The 23,219-nt window shown below is 44.0% G+C and overlaps 1 protein-coding gene and 1 long non-coding RNA gene across 8 annotated transcripts in view; one reads left to right on the forward strand and one right to left on the reverse strand.

Annotated features, from left to right (window-relative positions):
- Nucleotides 1-23,219, forward strand: part of LOC137477984 (uncharacterized) — a 31,301-nt gene that overhangs the window by 4,649 nt on the left and 3,433 nt on the right. For 3 of the 5 annotated variants that reach the window (XM_068197446.1, XM_068197450.1, XM_068197448.1), the window contains exons 2-7: nucleotides 5,222-6,072; nucleotides 13,257-13,418; nucleotides 15,970-16,156; nucleotides 16,960-17,114; nucleotides 18,422-18,448; nucleotides 19,896-20,014. In XM_068197446.1, coding sequence (XP_068053547.1) covers nucleotides 5,222-6,072; nucleotides 13,257-13,418; nucleotides 15,970-16,156; nucleotides 16,960-17,114; nucleotides 18,422-18,448; nucleotides 19,896-20,014 — 1,501 coding nt within the window. The remainder of the gene's footprint in view (nucleotides 1-5,221; nucleotides 6,073-13,256; nucleotides 13,419-15,969; nucleotides 16,157-16,959; nucleotides 17,115-18,421; nucleotides 18,449-19,895; nucleotides 20,015-23,219) is intronic. The other 2 variants (XM_068197447.1, XM_068197449.1) reach the window with 1 other exon arrangement.
- On the reverse strand, nucleotides 2,232-21,424 carry LOC137477987 (uncharacterized). Of its 3 annotated transcripts, none has more exons than XR_011001326.1 (5): nucleotides 20,970-21,424; nucleotides 20,112-20,196; nucleotides 18,551-18,697; nucleotides 12,287-12,541; nucleotides 2,232-2,674 (listed from the first exon to the last, which is right to left on the reverse strand). It is a non-coding gene; the product is annotated as an uncharacterized lncRNA (long non-coding RNA). The 3 variants fall into 3 exon arrangements; XR_011001327.1 differs by lacking the exon at nucleotides 2,232-2,674 and adding an exon at nucleotides 7,852-8,573; XR_011001325.1 differs by lacking the exon at nucleotides 2,232-2,674 and having other exon boundaries at nucleotides 10,873-12,541; nucleotides 20,970-21,423.

The raw sequence follows: 23,219 nt of genomic DNA on the forward strand, positions 1-23,219 counted from the left end.
TGGCAGGGTTTCATCCTTGGTGCACCTGGAGCCAGAGAGGAGTTACTAGGCAGGCTGTGTCCTCTATAGGATGCTGAAAAACTTTTCTGGCATTTTGCACGTGCCCCTTACTCCTGTACTCAGGGCTAAGCAGAATGGTAGGAGTGCTGTGGTTTGACTTTAGTCTTCCTTTGCAGGACAGCTGTGCAAAGTCCCTGCTACTCCAACAACCCAAGTCATTGGTGATACCCTTTATTTTTGGTGGCACACTAAAGTTGGAAAGTACTGGCCTTGTGAACTGCAGTGTGTGTAGGATGTTGCATGTCTTGTGGCATGTGTGGCACACAGTAGCAGGGAGAGGAATAGATTGTCTGAGTATCTCTGGGCTGTTCATCCTGTACAAGCCTGCCAGCACCACCCACTGTGGATGTGTTTGCTGTGCACATGGACCTTGCAGCAGTTCTAGACACAAGCAGAAGGCTGCCATGGCTCTACCTCTGCTATTCTTTGTAAGATAGTGGTTGATGGAGACAAGCAAAGCTTTGGCTCCAGCTGTGCCACGTTTAACAGAGATTCTCCCCATGCCAAGTAGCCTAAAAATCAGGATGAACATTTTGAGACAACAGGTGGGTAGAGACTGGAAAGGAAGAGAGCAGCAAAGGGCAGTGCTGGTATGGTATGGTTCTCTACTGCCAGTAGCAGCACTCATTCCACTGCCAGCCTGGCCTCTTCCTGTCCACCAGCGCTTCCATTAGTTGCATACATCAGAAAACCATGTGCTATAATACTTAAGTCAGTGCATCAGAGGCCATGGACCCTCTCAGAGATGTAGCAGAGCTTAACAGGTCTTACACTGAAGGAATTGCCAGTGAAACACAACTTTGAGTCACAGACATAGATGCAAAAAAAGAAAAAAAAATCAGACATTGGTTTCAGTACTTTGGAACACAGGGATTTAGATAGAGACTTTGGCTTGGTTTACTAGAAAGGTGGGAGCTTTTGCAAGAATTGGGCTTGAGCAGGATTGGAAATGTGAAGGAGTTTTTCCTGGGCAGTAGTTTGAGTTCATCTCGTGCATCCAACTTACTTGGGATAAAGAAATTGCTTGAAAGTAATTTTATATTTAGGTATCTGCCCTCCTTCTCCTGGTCAGTGATCTCTGTACTAATATACCAGGCTGAGTCCTGGCAGCTGCTAGTTATTGTGCAACTGGAAAAATAACTTGGGCTTAAAAGTCCCAAGAAAGTGAAGCCTTGAGACAGGAGCTGATAGGGAGGGTATTTACCCTTGAAAGATTTAAGTTTCTCTATTAGGCTACGTTAACTGCAACATAGAAATATCCTAGAAAGCAATTCAAGCATGATGCAGAGCAAAGTTCTAGAGACTTAGGTGGGACGCTTCTGCTCCTTGTGCTCCCTATTAATTACCCTCAGATATTAGTTCCTAGGTACCTAGTTCACTGTCACCACCTCCTTGTGAATTGGGAAACAGTCTGATTCTCCAGCTTTACTGGCACAGGAAACCCAGCTTCCCAAGGCTACATATGATCACTTACCACCAGTTACAGGCATATATTTCAATCCAGGGAACCCTGTATACCTCTAGGGTGATTACAGAGACATATAACACTTTGAAAGGGCTACTAGGCAAGTAGCTCAAGCTACCCTGAGACAATGTTTGGCCGGGGCACACATGTTGAATATGCTTCAGGAACCTGTACTGATTCTGAAGCATCCATACAAAACTCCACTCCTTCCCTGGCTTGCCACACCAGCATACTAGCCAGCTTCCTAAAAACTACAGCATTTGCTATCTTACCCCCACCCCAGAGGGGTGGGGAAAACCAGTCCAGGGGAAAAGAAACTAACAACAACAAAAATCTTGGCTGAATTCCCAGGAACAGCATGTCAAACCTGGCTGGCCTCCAGCACAAGTAAATACATCTTACCATTGTTAATAGCACCGTTCAGCTCTCTGAAGTTTTCCACACCTCCTTTCAGAAGCCCCTGTGCAGGACTGTTTGCAGCCGTACCCCTGCAGCACACTCCCTCCAGTACGAGGCAGGAGTTATCTCCCTTCCTTCCTTGCTTGCTTGCTTTACTCAGGGCCCCTGCTATTGCTGAACAAAGCACTTACAGGCCAAGCCCTCAGCCAAAACTAGCTGATACAGTTCTGTTAAGGGCCCTGGAAATGAGTTAATTTATAGCAGCTGAGGGTCTGGGTTGCCTTTTTTTTCTTTTCCCCTCAGTTGCACCATTCTGGTGTTTGTTAGCAATATGCTTGAAAGAGCTAAACATTTTTGTATGCCTCTTTCAAGATCTGTAGCAGGAACAATCTGCTTCTGGGAAGCCCCATGGTTTAGATTCTATAATACAGTTATAGAGAGGAAAGAGACTCTTCTGTCAGTGAGGTGCAGCAGGAATAACTTGAGTTTCAGGTCACTGCCTTAATCATTGGAGATCTTTCTGCGGTAGCACAGATGACCTCACTGACCACAGGAAAGTATTATTAAATGAACGAGGATGAGGTGCCTAAGTGTGTTACAAATTCCTGTTGTTCTTTGCCAGTATTCTGGTCTTGTGGTAGGGGGATGATAAGATTTTGCCTCATCACAGGGCGTTGGAAGAATAAATCAGAAATGCTCAAACACTGGGGTTTGCAGGACCTGACAGTGCTGAGAGCAATGGTTTGCAGCCTATAACAGATAAACAATTTTTGTAAAACATGTTGCTAGTGACCACAGTAAGGGGAGAGCAAAGAAGTGTTGTTGGCATCAAGGTGGCCATCCCACAGAGGGTCAAAGATTTCATCTTATTTTCTATTCTTTCTACTCCAGCCAAACCTTGTTCACATTGCAGCTTTTGTAGTCCTAAAAGATATGCAGTAAAGCATCTGACATCTCCTTCTGTGAGTAGCAAGACCTCATTTTAATATGCTGCTTCCTGATGTTAGACAAAGCAATATTTGTGTAGGCCAGGGTGAAACCAGTTAAGCAAGAAAAAACGGGCAGATTGAAAGAAGTGAGAGAATCTCCAGTCAAAGGAAAGCATGACATGATTAATAAGTGAGAACAATCAGTCTGTGGGAAAGAACTACCATTGCATATAGTAATTCCTGGTAAGAATGACAGCTGTTTGGTTTGTTCTTAAAAGTAACTGCAGGAATGCAACTGCAGGAATGCAACTGCTCTCCTCCTGATTCTCGGTGGTTTTGTTGGCCAGCTGGGGTAGTGATGCCATCAGAAGAGCCTGTAAGCTTTGTATTTTTCATGCAGATACAATGTTTTGTCTCTGCCTGCCAAGAGGTGTTTGCAGCTGAGCAGGTAGATCCTCTTGACTCCAAATATAAGTGACTCACTTCCACCTCCTCCTTCCAAGACCTGACACCAGCTCCCTCTTAGAGCTGATGTTTTGCTGTATGTGAAGCTTCAAACCAGTTATCCTATTCCTTGTCCTCAGGTCAGGGTCCCTTATACCTATCCCAAAAGTGGAAGAGTAACAATAGAGCCCAGCACAGGCAGCTCCTGATGAGCTTTCCTAGGTAATGTCTTTTTCTTGTCCCCCCCTCACACCAGCATCCTGGTGTTGTATTGCAGAGGTCTGGCACTGACTGTCTCAAACATGCTCTTTGCACTGGGAAGATGCCTGTGAATCCTGCTAAGGGAGGCAGTGCAATTCTGTATAAGATAAACAAATCTTATATAAGGGGTATTACCACTACGTACCACAAGAAGCCCATCAGATTATTTATCACTGATTGCCCTTTATAAAAATCCAGTGTAAAATATTAAATTAGTGGCTGTCTATGAACAACAAAGGGCATGTTTCAGTGGTACGCCAGGAAATTCTCAAGATCAAATGAAGGGAATTCAAATAAAGTAGAAAATGATCCATGTAAGAGTTAGCTTGGCCTTAATGAGTAAAAGTCTCCCTTATCTAAGTACATTGCAGAAAGCAAGCTGGAGGAGATAAAGCTGGGAGATGCTTATTTCTGAAACAGGGAGCTTTCTGGGTTACTGCAAAGGAGAACTGCACAGCAGTTCTGTGTGCAGAACTGTACACAGGAGATCAGCTCTCCCTGATCCACTGCAGCTGGGGTGGATCCCAGGCCTTCCTGCCCACCTAGGGACATTTACATTACTGGGGGCGAGTTTGTGAAGCTGCTGCTGGTCTGATTCAGGCAAAAAGAAAGAGGAGAGGGGAGTGAAGTAGAAAGTAAGACATCCTGAAATGTGTATGTGTTGTAGCCTGCTGAGGCACTCTGGGTTGGGCACTAAGGGAAAAGATACCAGGGAAACTGAAGTTTTGTTCTGTATCAGTTCTTGGTTCCATATCCACAAACACACATATTTGGAGCTGAGATTTGCAGTTTGCTAAAAGGTAGATGCAGAACTGTCACACTGGCTTTCATGCCATTGTGATCCAAATGTTTGCACTATGAAATACTATATTCAGAAAAACAGTAAGAAAAACCTGGGAGCAGATCTTTGACCCCTGAAGATCAGCCTTTCATCCAGAGACTGTTCTATCACATTACTGTGTAAAATAATTTTGACTTGAAAACAAAGTCTTCTTTGTCTGTGTGCAAAAGCTCTTAAGCCAGACTGCCCTCATCTCTTTTGTCTTTACAAATAAGGTAGGAGCTCACTTAAAGACATTATTTCATAGCTAAAACCATACAGGGAGTGAAAAAGATCTACAGTGCTTTTTACACTTGCTTTTCTTGACAGAACTTGATTTTTGTCATGTGTATGTGAGCAAAGAATGCTGCAGAGAATACCAAAAAGTTTTCAAATAGCTTGTTGCAACCCAAAATTCACTTAAGCCTGTGGGAAGAGTGATTTCATTTTACTCTTTTTTTTCTGCTGGTTCGGAATACATTTAATTGGAAAAAATATTTGAGCCTTAAATTAATGTCTATCAGGCTGAAAAAAACACATACATCTCTCCATCTATATTCAGATAATTACTAAAAAGTTACCTGCCTACGTATGTTTTTTCTACCTATCTATCAAATCAGAATTGTGCTTTTATGAGCCCCCCAGAGGACTCTGAAGCTATGAAACACAAGGCTTTTGTTGCAGCAAAGCCCACAAGAAAGCTTCACATAGCTCAAGAAAAACAAATTAGGGCTGTCCCCCTCTACCACCTTGGTATCAGCAGTTTTACATTCCACATCCCTCAGGGGATGCATTAGACACTGAGTTTTGTAGCCTCCTGTGACCTACTTGTTTTCTTTTCAGCAGGTAAGAAGAGCCCACCTGCTGAGGACAAAGTCGTGTTAACACACATGAAGATACTGAGCAATGAAGGAATTCAAAACCCAGGGTTAATCTCAGAGGCTCCAGCTGACACAGCCTGCACAGAAGAGTCCCATCTTCCCGGTGCCAGTGTCCCACCAGACTGCCAGTGTCCAGATGCAGCAGCCACACCAGCAGATCCAGACTGTGCAGATGGCCCGGCAAGCACTGACTACATAACCACCCTGCCTGACCTCAGCGCCTTCGAGTCCAAGTGCCGGCTTCACAGATTCTCCAAATTTGAATCTGAGGACTCGGGGGTTGAGTTGCCAAGCGGTGCTAATTCTCCATCAACACCAACAGGCTCAGAGAAAAGTTTTGTGCTACACAGCAGAGACTCATTTTGTGACTCAGGTGTGCTTAGCACCTCTTCTTCTCCAGAAATTGACCATCAGTTAATGAGAACATGTAAAGAACATGCCAGAAAAGTTAGCCTCCAAGATCCAGAGAGCAAAAAGCAAGCTGATTACTATGGTCAGGAGGCAGATGCTGTGCAGGATCCTACAGCTTCCCTTGAAGACTTCAGTGACCCTCAGGAAGAATGTCCTGATGAACATTTTCACCAGGATGACAAGCAGTCTCCAGAAAAGGAACCTACCGCAGAGATGGACCTTTCCAGGGAAAGCACTCTTTCCACCCCAGGTCCCATAGAAGAGCCAAAGACAATTGCTGACAATTTTCCAGAGAATTTTGGCAGCATGCAAGACCTTCAGATCCATGAACATCAGCTGAAGAAGTGCCCCACAAGTGATAGCCTGGATGAATACATGGATGAATGCTGTAGGCTGAGTGAGGTGAGAAACACCTGAACTGAATCTTAAATCTATGCCTGTCCAAACACTCCAGTCATTGTTCAAGTCCTGTTTGTCACAAATTAGACACATCTGAGTGAGTTTAGAATATCTCCCCTGAAACTTGTAAGCAGTAAAAAATGGTAATTAATTTTTAAGATTTCTTTTCATACCAGTAAAATTCGGAATTAATTTGTAAATATCAGGTCTGGGTAAGGATGAAAAATGACTCATTGAGATCTGGTCTTTCTAAAAGCTCTAGATGAGAGGTGATGATGAGAGCTCTAGATGATTCTGGTCTCAAAATGAAGATTATGAAGTTAAGTCATCATCCTCTGATACATGGGGTGGGGGTTGGAACATAGGTTTATTTGCAAGACCAGGTTATTCCTGCTCTGGGAATAGCTGGCTTGTTTTTGGGGCACTGAAATTTGTAAAGTACTTGTCTAAGGGTTAATTCATTTCTGTCCAGGCCTGATGTGCCCTGTTGAGTCAACTGTCTCAAATAATGCATGAGCAGGAAGCTAATTCACAGATTCAGATTTTTGTCGGGCTGGAATTGGAGATGCCATTTTAACTTGCCAGCATAGCTGTGATGGACCAAACTGCAAAGACCTAATTTCAGCTGGTTGTCCCACTCCTTACTCCCTCTTATTCCCTTGCTGGGTACCCTGTGCCACTGACAAGAGAATAAAAAGCCCCTCTGTGCACCTTCTCCCATAGCAGGTGCTGGTAAGCGCTCCCCCCAGTTCCTTGCCTGAAGCCTCATGCTGCTGAAATGAGGACAGATCAATGCATTGCCTGCATGCTGCAGTGGGTTCCAGGAACCAGCAAAGCAAAGATCTCAGTGGGGAGCTGATTCTTGACAGAGAGACAGACCAAAGACCCTCATGAGCAAAAGGAAGAAAAAAGGAGAAAGGTAGATTAGGTGAAGAGGGTCACAAACACACAAAAGCATCAAATGGTGCCTAGCAGGGATTTTTTGGGGGCGTTCATTGTGGTAATAGTGATGAATTGGAATTGGAGATGGGTGGGAGGAAGTCAAGTAACAAGTGACGTGTGCTGTGCAAATAATTTAACCATGACCTCGCTGCCCTGAACAATTGGGCACTGGACTTCCTCTCCAGCATGCCAAAGCCTCTTGAAGCAGTGAGGAAGGTCAGAGATGTCTCATCTCTGTTAACATTGCATATCAAGGCAGTACAAGCAACACACAACCCATCTGAGCAGTGTTTTCCTCCCCAGAGGTATCTCACACATGGCAGAAGACAGATGTCTATTTTGTACAGATCCCAAACAGATCTGGCCGTTTGGCAGAGAGTTCAAGAAAGGATGAGAGCAGCAGAATCTGACCATAAGGAGACTTCATAAAAAGTTACCTAAATTCTCAGTTGCACTCTGGAGAGTTTGTCTGACAGCTCTGTATGCCTGTGAAATTCCTTTAAATCCTTAGTGAAATGGAGCCTCAGTTTACCAAAGCAAAGCATTTAAATAAACAAGAGAATAAATTAGAAAGAAGCTGAAGAGGAAATTAAGCTCTTGTTGGCTTATCTCCCCTCCTTTTTAATATCCTTACTGGCTGAGTGCTAAAGCCCTGTGCCCTAGAGCACTTTTCTTTGTTTTTTGAGCTGTGTAAATACAGCTGTGACCTAGATGCTGGGGAAGTTTGCCCCTCTTCACAGCACACCCCCAGGCTGTTGTATCTCCAGAGCAGCACTCCTCAAACTGCTGGGATGCCAGGTAGCACCGAAGTTGACGGGCATAAGAAATGCCCAGCTGCAGCAGCTGCTGCTCTGTGTGCCTCAGTGCACCAGGACAGCCTCTGGCAGATGCAGTCTTCTGCCCTCACCAAGCTTACACTAGGCTGACCTGTCCTCACTATCATACAACAGAGACCTGTGAGGAGTGAGGTCCCGATGATCATCTGACCATACAGCTGACAGATGCATCTTGGTTCATCCCATCTGAGGCTCTGCTCCAGGCTTTGTCTGTGGTTTTCACACTTGCCTGTAACCTGTCCAAGACACAAAATGGTACTTAGAAACCAATCTCTGCTATGGCCTGCTGTCTTCTGAGGGACTAAGATATCCCTGGAAATGAATCACTGTTGCCTGAAAGAAAGCAGGCCAGCACAGTGTATTCCCACCCTGCTTGGCAGAACATGGCAAACCAAATTGCTCCATCATATCAATTCCTGCTGCATTAAATAATGTTGATAGAAATACAAAAGTGCTTACACTGGCTTATAATTAATGCTCAGTGAGAGCATTATTTAGTTATAGGTGACACCATCTTCCTCAGTTTTATTGATGGTTTTGGGAACTTTCAAGTAACAGAAGAGCAGTTGAGTTTCCCCAGCCCAGCTGGCTGTGGCAGTGCCAACTGTGCTTACTGGTTCACCACAGCCAAACAAGGATTCAGTCTCTGGGTGAAGTTGTCCCTTGATGTCCTCCTCACCATCCCTCACTGCTGAGGCTACTTCCAAGAGAACAGGAAGGAAAATGCTGAAAAAGACTGGAAATGACCAAATGTTTTGACCACTTGGATTCAATTGGTGAGTGGCTTTGGCTGAAAATATACATGAAATCATTTCAGTGCAGCATTTTTAGACAAAGCTTTCTGATCTTTTGTTTTGAAGTGTCGTTATTTTGAAATTTGCCTACATTTTGAAAGATGAAAGAAAATGGATGCTGTCAAACAACAAGAGAAAGAACTTTGAAGCCTAAATAAAAGCATTTCCTTTTAAGCTTGAAGTTTGAAGATACATAGCTTTTGATGCTTTTGCTTTACAAACACTTCCTCATGCTCCATAAAGTTTACATTTAAAGTCAGCCCAGCCCATACTCCTAGAAGAAAAAGGATAGGAGCACTGTCATCACTAAGAGAAAAAAAATCATTATTCATGCAGTGCTATTTATCCTGGGCCAAAGCAGTCAAAATGTTTCTCTACAGCGTGGTACAGTTCTGGGGAAGGATGGGGCTACCTGTGATGGTCAGCCCCCTAGCCTGTGCATGCTGCTCAGGGGAAACCAGAAGCTATCAGCAAGCACAGCCCCTCCTGGACAGTAAGATGGAGCTGTTAGAAATACACAGCACGATCCCTCTCTTTCCTGTTATTCACAAGCCTTTCAGTGCTGTCAGCTACCAGTGACAAATGCTTCCCGCTCAGGCTGTGGCGTCACTAATTGGTTGGTCTGAGCCCGGGATGGGAGGATTGGAATTACCTTGTTCCCTGTCGGGTGGCACAGTGACCGTGCTGCCTGAACCAGCCATGCTCACATGGCCAGAGCACACAGTGAGGGAGGTATGGCAGGATGCAGCATAGTATAACCCAAAACTATCCACAAGAAAAGTGAAGAGCATTGTGTGAAGCACAGAAACCTAAGGCAATGCAAAATACATCAGTGAGCATTTGTCTGAACAAAGAAAAACTTCCTCTACAAACTGCCCGTCATCTTCAGCTCCTGCTGCCACGTCCAGCCCAGGACAGTTCTCCATGGAGCCCAATTGTAGAAAAGCACACCACATGCATGCAAGTAACAGATAATGGCTGAAATGAGGCTGGGCAAAGTGCTGACCAGATGATCAGACATGCAGATTTTGATTATACATCAGTTGGACAAGAGACTTGAAAGCAACTCTCATTCTTGCAGCCCCTACTGAGCTTCAGATCTTTGTAGTGATCAGATGCTACAGTGAGCACAATATTCCGCAGAGACAAGAGGACAGGCTCCCACATCTGTAAGCTGTGTAGCCACAGAGGAAAAGATGTGATTTATGCCAGTCAAAATATTGACTAGAGGGCTCTAGATAAGTCAAAGTTCCCAGTGCAGATGCTGATCCTGTATTTATAAGCTTCCTAAGAAATCTGTGGGCCAGCACAACAGTCATGGTTTATTGCCAGGAACACACATACTGAAAACCTGTGCCCAAAACTTAGTCAGGTGAGTACTGACAAGGGCAGAGATCCCTCTTTGGTTACACAGGTGTACAGTCAATGTAGTGCATCTTAACCCCTCAGGGTCAAAAAACCATGAGTATCTCAGCATAGTATAACTGGGAGCCTTTAACTCTTTCTTCCAGATGAGGGTCTGGCTCAGTCTTGTGCCTAAAAGCAAAATCTGGCACGTATTCATACATTACGTTCTTATTTTTCCTAGAGAAGCTTTAACCATTTGATTCATAAATTGTATCTTTATGATCCTCCACATCTTCACCTTACAGAAAAGTAGGCAAGATATTTTTCCTTCTTCATAGGCTTCATCATCTCAAAAATGGGCACACAGCTTTTGTTCCAACACTATTTGACAATTACCATGTGGAGAGTAGGACAAATTTCAATCATGAAGCTTCTACTGGGAGGACAGAGAATGGAAGAGACATCCTGAAAAATGTTTGCAGTTTTCTTGTGGTTGCTGACTCTTCACTACTCACATAAAACTGTCTCAGATGCTGAGAGGAAAATATTTAGACCAGAACATGACAGATCAGAGTCTGTGCTGCACTTGGCATCACCAAAAGATAGCTAGGGGTCTTTAGGTATTTCCAGTCTATGAAAAAACAAAGTCTTTGAAGGGTTCCTAGAGAGACTCTCTCTGTGCAATTCTTTTGGGGGCAACCAGCTAAATTACACAAATAGTCTGTATGGAACACTTGCCGTATCTGAGCAATCCTAATGCTAACCAGCCCAGCCCTGTGGCAGGGTGAAGCACACCCCTAAAAATTTTTACCGTTGCATTCTGACCACAATGGAGGCTAGCCCTGCAGAAATGTGCAAGCACTGGAGGCTCTGTCTGATTTATGCTGAGATCACTTCAATAAAATGCAGATCAATTTGTTATTAAGTAGCCCAGACTGCTCTAAGCAGCCTCTGAAGGCTGGCTGTGAAACAGGGATCTGCAGCATATTGAGTCCAACCTTCAGTCTGGTTTAGGTCCTCCACAGGGGTAGATCCACCTTGCCCCAAGACCTGGAGCAAATACTCTACACCTTTTCCCTCTGATTTTCTGAACACCTGTATTTACTCTCAGGAGTTAAAGTTTCTCTCTAACTTTTGCTAAAAGCCAGGTTTTTTCCATGCTCATCCCAAACACACCTTTGCCTTCCAGAACCTCCAGCCCTAGACACAGAGCATGGAAAACCAGGACCTTGTTCTCTCCTCCCTCTGCCCATTTTGCCCTACAAACCCAGCAGCCACAGACATGAAGCAGGACTGTACCACATTAAGCACAGGACAAATATGGAGCATAAAGAGGGTCTCTAAGTGAAAGAGGTCACAGTCAAATGCTTCATTCTTTTTCTCCAATCTAAGTTAGAGCCAAATGTTTTACTTCATCTAAGACCTTGTCTGTCCCTTGTAGCCTCCCCTTGTGTTTCCACGGCTATAATGGGTTGGATTTGGCTCAGTGTCTCCTTAGGGCAGTACAGACATGCCAGCGGTCATGCAGTAGCATACTGGCCAGAAGGGGAGTTGCTAGATGTGCAAAAAGAGGGTGCAGTGTGGCAGAAAGCCTATATTTTTGGGGTAATAAGGAACTTCTGACTGTCTATTGGAACAGTGTACAAAAAATGAGTGTTCATTTTGGGACAGCTCAAAATGGCCAAATTTTCAGAAGCTGATACCCATGTACTTTCTGAAAATTATGCTGCTCAAGCTGGGCACCCCCAAATCCCTAGTTGCTTTTAGATGTGTTTATTATAGTGCTTTTGATTCAAGCTTTTCCCACCAGATACCACATAGGCTTTGTTCTCCCTTTGGATCCTGGGGCTGTGCCCCTTCCCATTGCACAGCCACAGTAAATACTCAATTTTACGGCTGAGTAACTTTTGTCTTGCCACCACTTCTTGCAGGCTGTGCCTGAGAGGAAAATAAAAGTCATAAAATGAATGACTGCTTGACTTGGAGTCAACAACCTCTGTCCCAAATTCAAACACAAAAGCATCTGGATTTAATAATACCTGTTTATAAATAACGTTGCATCATCATTTGTTTAAAAAGAAGTAAATCCTAATGTTGATTATTTTTAAACACACCATGAGCTTTCTGACATAATGAAAAGACAGGAAGAGTCCCAGGGCTGGCATTTCCCCAAAAATGTAGATTGTTGTGGGAAAGGAGACAGAGTAAGCTTCCTGCTTTTGTAGAGGGAACTTATTTTTTGAAGTAAGATAAACTTAGAGCACTGCTTTTGTAAAGATCGAGGCTTATTTTACTCACTGATATCACACGCACATCAGCAGGCAGCGCCAAGGTGGAAGTGAGTCCCTGCATGTGTTTGTTAGCAGCACGTTCAACACAGTCCGATCACGGCACAGGGGAGGACACTCGGTGTGCATGGGGAGGTCTTGGCACCAGAAATGGTGAGGTGCAGAGCAGGAGGCTGGGAAGCATTGTAGCTTTTCTTCTGCCATAGGATTACTCTCTGTCTCCAGCGTTGCCCTTGGCTGAGCAGCAGTGAGACTCTGGCAGGTCCTGGGTGAAGAGAAATTGGTGGTAGATATCATCCACAGCCAGACAGCAAAGTTGATCCTGCAAACTTTCTTCAGGCATCTCTTCAAGACTGAGAAAGTAGCAGCAGGGATGTAAGCTGGGATGTACTAAAGACTGGTGGAAAGATGTTCCTTCACTTTGGCAGCTTGATTCAAGTACATTTCTCTCACAGACCCACCAGTGATGAGGGCCAGAGAACAGCAAAGTGTACCCCAAGTTGGTCACAACTCAGCAAATCAATGCACCCTGCAGATATGTGCCTTTGGGTAGGAGCCAAGCCCAGCTCCAGGACACATAAGTGTGACTTGCACTGAGGATTGTGGGCTAAGTGAGCCATACTAGTCCCAGCCATCCATTGCATACAGTTGAACCATATTTGTTTGTAAGGCTTCTGTTACCAGTAAAAGACAAAAGTTAGCCTGGAGGTGGAACTAGAAACAGGCTGTCATGAGGTTTTCCTCTGCATCAGCCTATGATCAGTCAGAAGAGTCCTTCTGACAGTGGAAATTGCTGAATAATCCAGAAAAGAACTCTGGCAAGTGATGCTGTAGCTCAAATCTGTGGTAAGACCAAAGCCCCTTGCAAGAGGAAGCCTGACTTTATTACAGGACATGACTGTAAGGATTGTGCAGAGCTCTCAGCTCCCAGTAAGATTTCTTCCTGTTACTCCATGGTCCAAGATGCACTGTCATTGCAGGTGAACCAAAGTAACAGCAAAGCCCTGGGATCTGGTCTGGGATACCTAGAACATATCTGCCAACTGATTGAGAAGATTGGGCAGCTTCAAGAGCACAACCTGCGTCTCCAAAAACAAGTGTGCAGCTTGCAGAAAGAGCAGAAGATGAGTCAGATAAAAGAGGTAAGCAGACACCACGGTATCTTCCATAGAGTAATATGTCTTAAATAATAAACTCAAGGCCCAAACAGAAAGTTCTGTGTGTGGGAAGATGCCAATTTACTACATCCAACACCCACCTGGGCTGAGTACACTGGTCTTCTGGGAGGCCTCGCACACCACAATGGGTTTAGTTTCCTGAGGCTGGGCTTGAGTTTCTGTTCTTATTCAATTTTGTTTCCCAAATGTGCTTGCTTCTTTGGAGTTAAAAAGCACACTTCTCACCTCATGCAATGGCCTGCTCTAAGTCAGTAACTTTTTCTTCTCTATAGCTGTAAACTTCCCAAGGACACATCTCCTCTCCTCAATGCTATCAAAACAAAATCCACAGAGCTCCTTAGCAATTGTGTTTTGATTTATAAGATCTTACATTTCCTTCTGGTTTCAAACTGTCAAAATCCCAGAATTTTTCACAAAACACACACAAGGGGAAAGAGAAGCAGCAATACCATGACCCAGCTCCATGCTTTTTTTCACTTCCTGTGAAAAGAAAGAGATTCTTCCTGAGCTGCCAGATGAAGAATCTCTGACATGAAACAATTTCAGTGTTCCCATTTGTCATTTTTATCAGTCAGAGCTAGCTGGAAAATCTGATTGAAATTTGCAAATAATTTCAGGGTCTTCCTAGCATTTCCACGAGCATTTTTTAGCCCCTGCATATTTTATTAAGCTCTACCCCACCTCTTCTTCAGTCATCACACCAGATTTCCATCTTTTTTCCTCCCCTGCCTTTTTGTTTATTTTAACACTCCCCAAAGGAACAGAAAGTGTTTATCACACTCAGCTATTTCCTCCCATCTGTGCTGTGGTGAGTCTTTTATTCTCCTGATAGCATCATTGTTCCCCTGGTGCTGCTCTCCCACCTGCTGGGACTGGATCTGCAGTAGGTGACTGACTCCTCCTCAGAGCCAAAGCCAAGTTCTGAGTCAGGTTGCAGAGCAGAGTAGCTTGTCATTTCCATGTACCCATCTCTCACACTCAGAGGAATGCAGCCTCCTACATAGAGCCTGGGAATTGTTAACACATTTCCTGAAGCTTTACAACTGTGAGTCATTGCTCAAAGTAACTCTTCCAAGCTGCAAAATCATCTGGTGTATGTGCCCCCTCCCCAGTTCCCACTGAAATGAAAGGCACTGTGCTTTCATTTAAATATTTGAAACTTTGATCTTTTTGGTACTTGTGAAGGTCTCTCAGCAGTGTCTACTCAGATGCATTTGTCTCATACTGTTCAGTGGGGAATTGGATCCTCAGATGTAACATTCAGTGCTTGCAGTGTGGTCTACGAAACTGGACACTCAGGTATCCTGTGGTGCCTGGATCTCCTATATTTGAGCAGCTTTCCATCATTTTGTTCTTCAGTCATAGCCCCTCTGAATAGAAGAGGAACACTGCTACCCCCATTTGCCATGAAACATGAAGATTGCCATCCACAAATTGGAGGGCATCCAAAGACTCCTTTGGATGAACCACATTCACTCTCCATGTAGACTATGAGCATGGAAAGGTTTCCATGTCCCAGACATCCTAGGGAAGACACAACCCCCAAAACATGGGGTTAGCATGGTATTAAGAGCTGGTCACGAGGATTGTAGATAACCAATGCTCACAATGCTGTTCTTGAGGGGTGCACAGACACCATGACTGAAATGATGGCTTTGATCCTGGGACACAGAAGGAACACTGCTGCTCCACATCCTTTGCTTTACGGGGAAATCTATAATACCATGGGCCAAACCCAGCATCTTTCATCAGATTTGCTAAGCATCTCCCAAAGGTATAGATAATGCAAAGTGCCACACTGCTGTGACAACATATCCAGATGAGAAGTGACATTGAAACTGTCAGTTTCTTGGGGGTCTCCAGAGGTGCTAAACTGGTGTTGGCCTGTCCTGGTTCCAACACTAGTAAACAGTTTGGTTCCGTTTCTGCTTCAGCTGGATAAAGCTCTCCCTTTTTTGTACCGTACTAAACTCTTCTGCAACATGGTTGTACAAGGTAGAAAATCTCCCCTTCCTCACCCCACCAGCAACAGCAGAAGTACACTGACTGAAGTACCCCATACAGTCAATCTGGCTGGTAATACGCAAGAAAACGGTGGCATCCCATCAATAAAAATACAAGATATTGTTGTCTGTGCATGCTCCAAAACAAATAACATCTTAAAATATGAGTCATTGTTATAACTGATCTGTTTGTTTACACTAATGCCTTAGCTGAGCAGCTCTCTGTTTAGAAACTCACATTCAATTCCTTCTGGGAAACAAACTGAAAAGATGCTGAGTATCAAGCAATTTAAGTTAAATGCTAATGGAGCCATATAAGCTCTGTATTACTAACTACAAGCTGTTCAGCATTTTAGAGAATTAAATAATTTGTCTGGGTTCTGGTGGGTCCTAGGACAAGGATGGACATCCTTGGGCTGGAATGTTTACAATTTCTCTGTAGTGTTGCACCACCCATTACCTTGGGCTGTTGTAACCTGAAAGCCTGCATACTTTCTTTTTGTCTGGTACAGGAATATATTCTGCAGCATTGTTCCTGTGGAGCTGCCAGTATCTTCCTTAACACATATCAAGACATGAAAACAAATTTTGCTGGGAGGAGCAGACCTCACAGCCTCTTGGTTCAGACTGGAAACCTTTCTGATCTTTCCATCATCCCAGAAATAGGAGCAAACACCGAGAAGCTGAGCAGCTGCAATGGTGAGTTCAAATACCTCTAACATGCCCTCCCGTTTGCCATCACTAGGTCAAACAAGCTGACCAGCCACTTACTTTTCCCTAGGAAAGACAGTTTGGAACAGAGCAAGGTTTTAGTAGAACTAAACCCTAGCTGAAATCCAAGAGAAGCAATTTTAAATGCTCTGTCTATACCAGGATTTTAACACTGGCTGCTTCATATGTGTGAGTCAGGGGTTTTTGCTTTGCAGCTGTGGCTGTAAAGATTAGGACAAATGAATTATAAAATAGGTCTTTTGGAAAATTAGCATGCCTGAATGGGACCATTAGTGGAGCCCCCCTCCACCCAGGCAAGGTAGGATTTGATCTAAGATGGAAAACCTTATTCCTGTTGTTAGTCTTCTACCCTCTAAAGTAGGCACAGAACACATTCCTGGAGGGTGACTTATTCTACAGACCAACTGGAAATAAGCCCCAGCTGCAAAGCTTGGATCCAGAGACCAACTTTTCCAGAAAGCTGAGAAACACTGGGCTCAGCTGACTGATGATAAAACCAAATGAAAAGTCTGTTAGATGTGAACCAGCTCACTAAATGAGCCTGATCAATTTCAAACCTTGGATTTCAGCTTGTTTCTAATACCTGGTGTGACATAGAACAACTTCATTGCAGGACTGAGTCAGAGCCTTTGGGATCACATGGGGTCTTATCCCATCTTTAAGTCCTTAGGGTTCTCATCCCATCTGAAGTCATAACTTTCTGCCAGCACTGCCCAGAGGCCATCCTAGCAGGACACTGCTAAGAAATAAGTCCTTGCATTTCACTGCAGGAAGTGAGAGATATCTGGAATCAGGAAAGAGCCAGCTGATGATGGGGCTCAGGAAGTCATCAAACAATAGGAACAACAAGGAGAATGAGTTCAGAGAAGTTGGGAGTATGGCTGAGGGACAGGCTTTTCTCTCGAAGGACCCTGCAGTAAGAAAGGTGAGTGATAAGCTTGGAACCTTACTCTGAGTGGGACCCATGGGAGAAGCAGAGAGAAGTTCTGCTCAGGGAGATCAGAGTGAAGTGCTAGGAGTGCAAGCCAACCTTGTCTGCTACTGAGTGGAACTGGGCCAGCAAGGGTCGAGGAGGGGCGGGGGGGTCTGTGTCTCTCTGCTCCCAACCTTAAATGAAGAAGGACTTTGTCTTTATGCGGAGAAAGGTACAAATGGATCACTGGCGCCAAGGAGAGGAACATAGCAGACAGTAGCATGGGGTTTAGTATAAATGTTATTTTATACTATTTTATATTATAAAATATTTATACTATTTTATATTATAAAAGTTATTTTCCAAATAACTTACTGTGTGGACTCAGTCATAAGTATCTCCACTACTGATGCTAGTGAGGTTAAAATTTTAGTGGATCAATCCTGGCCACACTTATTACCAGACTGGCAACATACCACTGTAATTAGCTCCAGTTCTCAAAGCATGTTCCAGGGAATGTGTTTCAGCAAATCTGTGTCACTGAAGTCCAAGGGAGCGAGGATGAATGCTTTCCTCTCCCTTTCTTTCCCATTGTTTGTATCTGCCTCAGCACTTTCATGTTCCGGTGGGGTTCAGAAGTGCTGAAATGCCAGAGCAGAGACTCTAATCAGAGTATTCCCAGCCCTGCAGGAAAGAGGAAGGAGTAGGTCTCTCACGGGAAAGACCTCATAAAATTTCCACCCTTAAGTTGCAAATAGGTCACAAACACTTCAATGAACTTCAGAACCCAAATTAAGGCTGAGGCCTGAAAGGTGCTCCATGCTCTGCCTTGTGTCCAGCCAGCTTCCGGAGTATTTTAAGCACGTGGGAAGTTCTGATGACTTCACAGGACTGCAGAACCAAGATCCAGGCTCTTTAAACTGAATCCTCATCCTCTCTTGTTACATCACACCTTAGTTTTGTCACCTGGTATTGGATTTTGTACCCTGAACATGAAAGACCCCATTTATTCCTACAGTGCAGGTACTGTATGGGAATTCTGTACTGTATGGGAATTGTGTCTCTTACACTCTTCCCCAGGCTACTGGATACTATACACATGAACTGGCAGTTTAAAGACAAAGAGAGCCGAGAGGTTGAAGAAGAAAGAAGGGATTATCACATATGTGAGAGACTGAGTCTAAAAGAAATAAAGGACTCGACCAAGGCTATAAGTACATTCCAGGGCAGAGCTGAGAACAGAGCCTAGTCTGTTGAAAACACTGGGAGATGGTCTCGCTGTCTTGTTATTTATCAGTGTATTTCCCTTTTGTTTTTAGGCTCTGGACATCAGCAAGAACATCTCGGTATGTACTGCTTTTGCAGAATATATTTAACTTGTGTCTATATTATCAGTGAGTAAGCCCGTGTAGTGCACAACATTGTATGAACAAAAGAGGTTTACTCACCCCCGAAGCTTACTCTCATGGACGACAGGAGCATCAGCTGCTCAGGCTCTCTGCGGTATCAGCAGTGCTTACTTGTCCTAGACATCACCAGCACAACGAGGGACTAACTGCTGAGGCCTCAAAACCCTTCCACAGCACACATTAATCCTAGCAGTAAACACAGAGGTTTGCTATTTCCGTGAGTAAACAGTCTTGCTTACAGGCAATTAACTCAATAGCACTGAATCAGGTGTTGCAGTTCTCAGCTGAGCCATGACCTCATCTGAAGTTTTGAACTGAACACTTTGCAGATTCTCAAGAAAAACTATTGCAATAGGCATTGCTGGGGCTGGTAAGTGTGGCTGGGCAGCTGCCAGGCTGTGCTCTCAAGGTGGCCACAACTCCTGTAGTAATGGCTCTGCTGGTGGCACAGCAACACCAGCACACAGTGAGGAGGAACCTCGGGACAGGGCAGAACAATGTCAGGAACATGACAACGGTTTGAGAAATTCACTGAAATGAAATCTCTCTGTTATGCTAGTTCAGGGACATGATAATTTTTGTTCTGTTCCCCAGGTTTTTCAGTCATCACTTTAGGAAATTTAAAACAATATTGGGAAAAAAAAAGTTTTTTGATTCATAGCTCTATTTATTTCACGGGTCCAGATAAGCCCGGCCTGGAGAGAACAAAGATTAGAGATGGCCTCCTGAGACTTCATGACCTCCTGATAATCTCTATTAGCATTTCAAATGTAAGGGACCAAAAGCTGTGGCTTGCTGAGTGACAGGGAAACAAAGGCTTGATCTCTTCTAATTTATGTTCCACAAAAGCTATCACCTTAAAAAAGGCTGATACCAATGCACCTGGCCTAATAGAAAGGATAAGAGAGTCAAACTGCTTTTTTGGGTTTAGTTGTAAAGGCCCCCTGCATGCATGTGAGTAGTTAGGAAATCAAACCAATCTTCTCCTTTAGCACAGCATAACAATAGGGTAAAACGTGCCCTTAGGCAGCTATTCAGCATTCACCGGTGAGATGCCCTCAGTCTCTGAAATCCTAAATCAGAAAGAACAGCAGAGTCCTAGGCAGAGAGACGTTATCAAACAAAATACAGAAAAAGATGGTATTACTCAGAGTTCATCAATCCTGTCTCCTTGTCCTATACGGGTACAGGCTGGCCACTGGGCATCATTGCCGTGTTAAAAATTCTTTTGTGGGCCCTGACCCCTATCTATTTGAAATAAAGAAGAAACTTCCCTCTTCCCACCACCCTGGAGTACCCCGAAGTATCATATATTGACCAGATGAAGTCTGCCAGCAACTTGCCTCTGGTCTTTTTAAAGTTGTGGTTTCTTTTTGCTCCCTAGGGTGAGAGCCATGCTTGGAGGAGAATGAGAGATCTTATGAGGAAGACACGGTTGACAAACCAGAACAAGCTGGGGCTGTCCTCTGCTGCTCTGAAGAGGTCCTGCCCACAGTTGTATAGGTGAGAGAATGCTGTGGGGGATTTTCACTTAGTGTTGGGAGGAGGTGGTAGAAGCTTTACCTCTGGTTGTTGCTGCCTAGAGAAGACCACTCATTACCTTACTTCCATTGCATATGCTGGTTCTGGTTAGCAGTAGTGTTTGCTTCCTTAGTGCCCAGATGCCCCAGAATCCCAAGTGGATGCTACCCGTGTAAGAATCATGGAAACATTAGGGTCCCTAAAATAAGGCGCTTCTCCCCAGTAGGGCAAAGGGATCATGACAATTAGCCAGAGCCATTCTATAGCCTAGTTTTTTGTCTTTCTGCTCCCTCCTAAGCATTGCAGTCAGCATTAATGTTCTCTTTTGTCCACTTCCCCAACTTTCATCTAGTGGGACAGACCGTATTGTGCCTGATGTGTGTTGGGATGGGACAGTCAGGATCAGCTGGATGGTTCTTGTCAGAGGAAGAAGAGATGAAGTTTGCTGAATGTGTGCTTATGGGTGGGACCTGTTTGTTGCTGTTGATGAATATTTGGGTCAAGTATGAGGTCTTATTTCTATGAAGTGATCCATGCTGCTCCCTTGGGCAAGTTTGTCTACCAGGCTGGTTGTAGCCTGGCCTCTGAACTAAACTGTGTTTTGCATGTCCATCTGACAGTTCTGCCAGATATCCCTTGCACAGGCATTCCCTGTGCACTTGCCAAGTCCTCCCAGCTAGTTTGGCGAATTTGGAGTGTTTGTGTATGTAATCAGGTAACAGGAAGAGCCTGGGTATCTTAGTCACCAAAGCAGGAGCATTACATGGAGCTGTGCACCTCCCTGTATGTTTTTTCAGCTGAGGTCTCAGTAACCTTCAGCGGAGCAGCTCAAATGTGCTTAAGCCCTCCTCCATATTTAGAGGGGGTGATGGTGGGGAAACAGCAGTTGTTTAAGCACTCAGGAATGTCCTATTGTTCCCCTTAAGACAGCCTGTACCTACCTTACAAAATGCATAAGGGAACTGGGAATCTTATAATTACAGCTGGGAAAAAAAAAAAACCAAAAACCTCTGTAATACATGAAGTGATTTTTCCAGCTGGGAAAAGGTTGGTTGGGGCCCAAGCACACATAACAGGAGAGCTTCCTCCTATTGTTTGGGAAACTGAAAGAAACACAAAGCAGAGAGAGATCAAACAATTCCATCTAAAATAGATGGTGAACCAGCTGGGGAAAAAATACAAACTCCTGTGAACCTTCCTTCTAAACCTGAATAGAACCAGCGCATTTATTTGGGTTTCAGAAAAGTTCTGTCTCTGTAACTTTCTGCTTGCCCCATCTCCACAGCACAGAGGACAGTGCCAGCAGTCCCTGCATAAAAATGGAAGGCTAGGTCCTCAGCTGCCTGAATTAATGTATTTCCAATGAAGCATCAGCCAAATAGCTCCTAGCAGAAATTCTAGCTCCTAGAATGGACAACTACTGCTATCATGGAAATGCTGTACAATGAGATGCCAAGTGGACAGTTTTTTTGCCTGGCTGTATCCAGGCCTCTTCAGAGCCCTTGTACTCTGATTTTTGCAGGCTTTTTTCAGTAGCTGATGAATGTCCTTTTCTTCTGCTTTCTTCTCCCGTATATCTACATAAAACCCTGCCTCTATTCATACCCCTTATCTCCCTTAATTTCCTTTTCTCCTTCATTCTAGCCCTTATTCCCCAACCGTATCTGTATTTGGTCTTGCTCTTTTTACCCAAAACCCAGCAATAGCAGTATACAGACCCTGTCCTTTCCACTAGTAGTGTGTGGAAAAGCTAGGCACCTTGTTCATGTGGCAGTTTGGATATGCAGTTGCCCTCAGGCTCCTATGAAGTAAAAAGTTATGCTTAGTGGATCAATGACAGACCAGCAAATGCTGCTGGACTGGAAGAGAGACCCTTCTTGTGGCAGTACCAGAATAGTAAAGCAATAAAGTCTCACTCATCTGCAAATCTTGGCAAAGCAAACCTTGAAGCCCTGCTACTCTGAGCATTTAAAGCTACTGTCTTTGTTTTAATTTATGAAAATTGTTTGTCCTGGCTCCTGGCCCTGTTTGTATGTGCAGACATATGGAGTTGGCTGGCTTTTGCTTACCCGGGCTTTTTTGGGCTCCAGGTCTTGCACTGGAACAGGCTAGAGCCTGGTGCCCTGTATTAACATACAGTTCTGAAGGAGTCAGAGATTTATTGCTTTTGACACCCACTCCCACTTGAGTCAGTTGGGCAATTAGAGAAAGTCTCTTTGTTTTTTTTTTTTGTAACTAGGTCAAAACAAATCCCCTTTCATGCTCCTACTCTGTGTATGATGAATGAACTGCTGCAGGGTGGTTGTTTTGTTTTTCTTTTCTCTCTTTTTTTTTTTTTTTTTTTAACATCCACAAGAATTCTCATAGCAGAGAGAACTGGGTTCTTTTAGCAGGAGAGAGGGGACGCCTGCCAAGGTAAACATACTGGCACAAGACTCAGCGGTTTGTCATACATTGTGCTAAACAGGCTCAGGTTTTCATTTTCTTTTTCTTCCTAATACATTTGCTCCTGCAAAGCAACATCTATTCTGCGCAAAGGACCAGAACAGACTGATGACTGACTTCATTATGGTGTTGTGAACTTAAGCAGCACATGGTCCTCCACTTTCCAGGGCAGGATCTAATGTAGGCAATCCTCTCCTGACATTCCAGTGCAGATATACCCACCTGGGTATCTGTGAGAGCTGTAGCTTTAATGCAGATGCATGGGCATGAGCTAACCTCAAATACAGTATTTTTCATGGTAAAGATGATAGTTTCAGTTTGAAGCCACCAAAAGCTTGCTGCTGTATGATGCCTATTTTGTGGTTAGTGTGAAGTAAGCTAGCAAGGATAGTGCAGTTCTAAGATTACAAAATCCCATCTTCAATATTATGTAGTAAAAGTTGAAAAGGGTACAAGAACCTCAGACTCAGATCTGAATGATGCTCTTCACATGGAAGATTAATACTAAGGTATGCTCAACCCTGTTTGGTGATTCTCAGGGTTGAGAAACCACCAAAGAATTAAAGAACATCAAAGCAGAAGATTGACTGGTCCATTGTAAAAGAGCTAAGAGCAGAAGAGAACATAAAAATTTACAACATTTAGAAAAAACCCCAATATAGTAGTTCACAAAATAAAGAGTCTGCACCACTTTAGTCACGACTTAGAGTTGAAAATTCTTCAATTTGAAGATTTGAAGTAA

Source organism: Anomalospiza imberbis, chromosome 8 (assembly GCF_031753505.1).
Source record: "Anomalospiza imberbis isolate Cuckoo-Finch-1a 21T00152 chromosome 8, ASM3175350v1, whole genome shotgun sequence".
NCBI classification, from domain to species: domain Eukaryota; kingdom Metazoa; phylum Chordata; class Aves; order Passeriformes; family Viduidae; genus Anomalospiza; species Anomalospiza imberbis.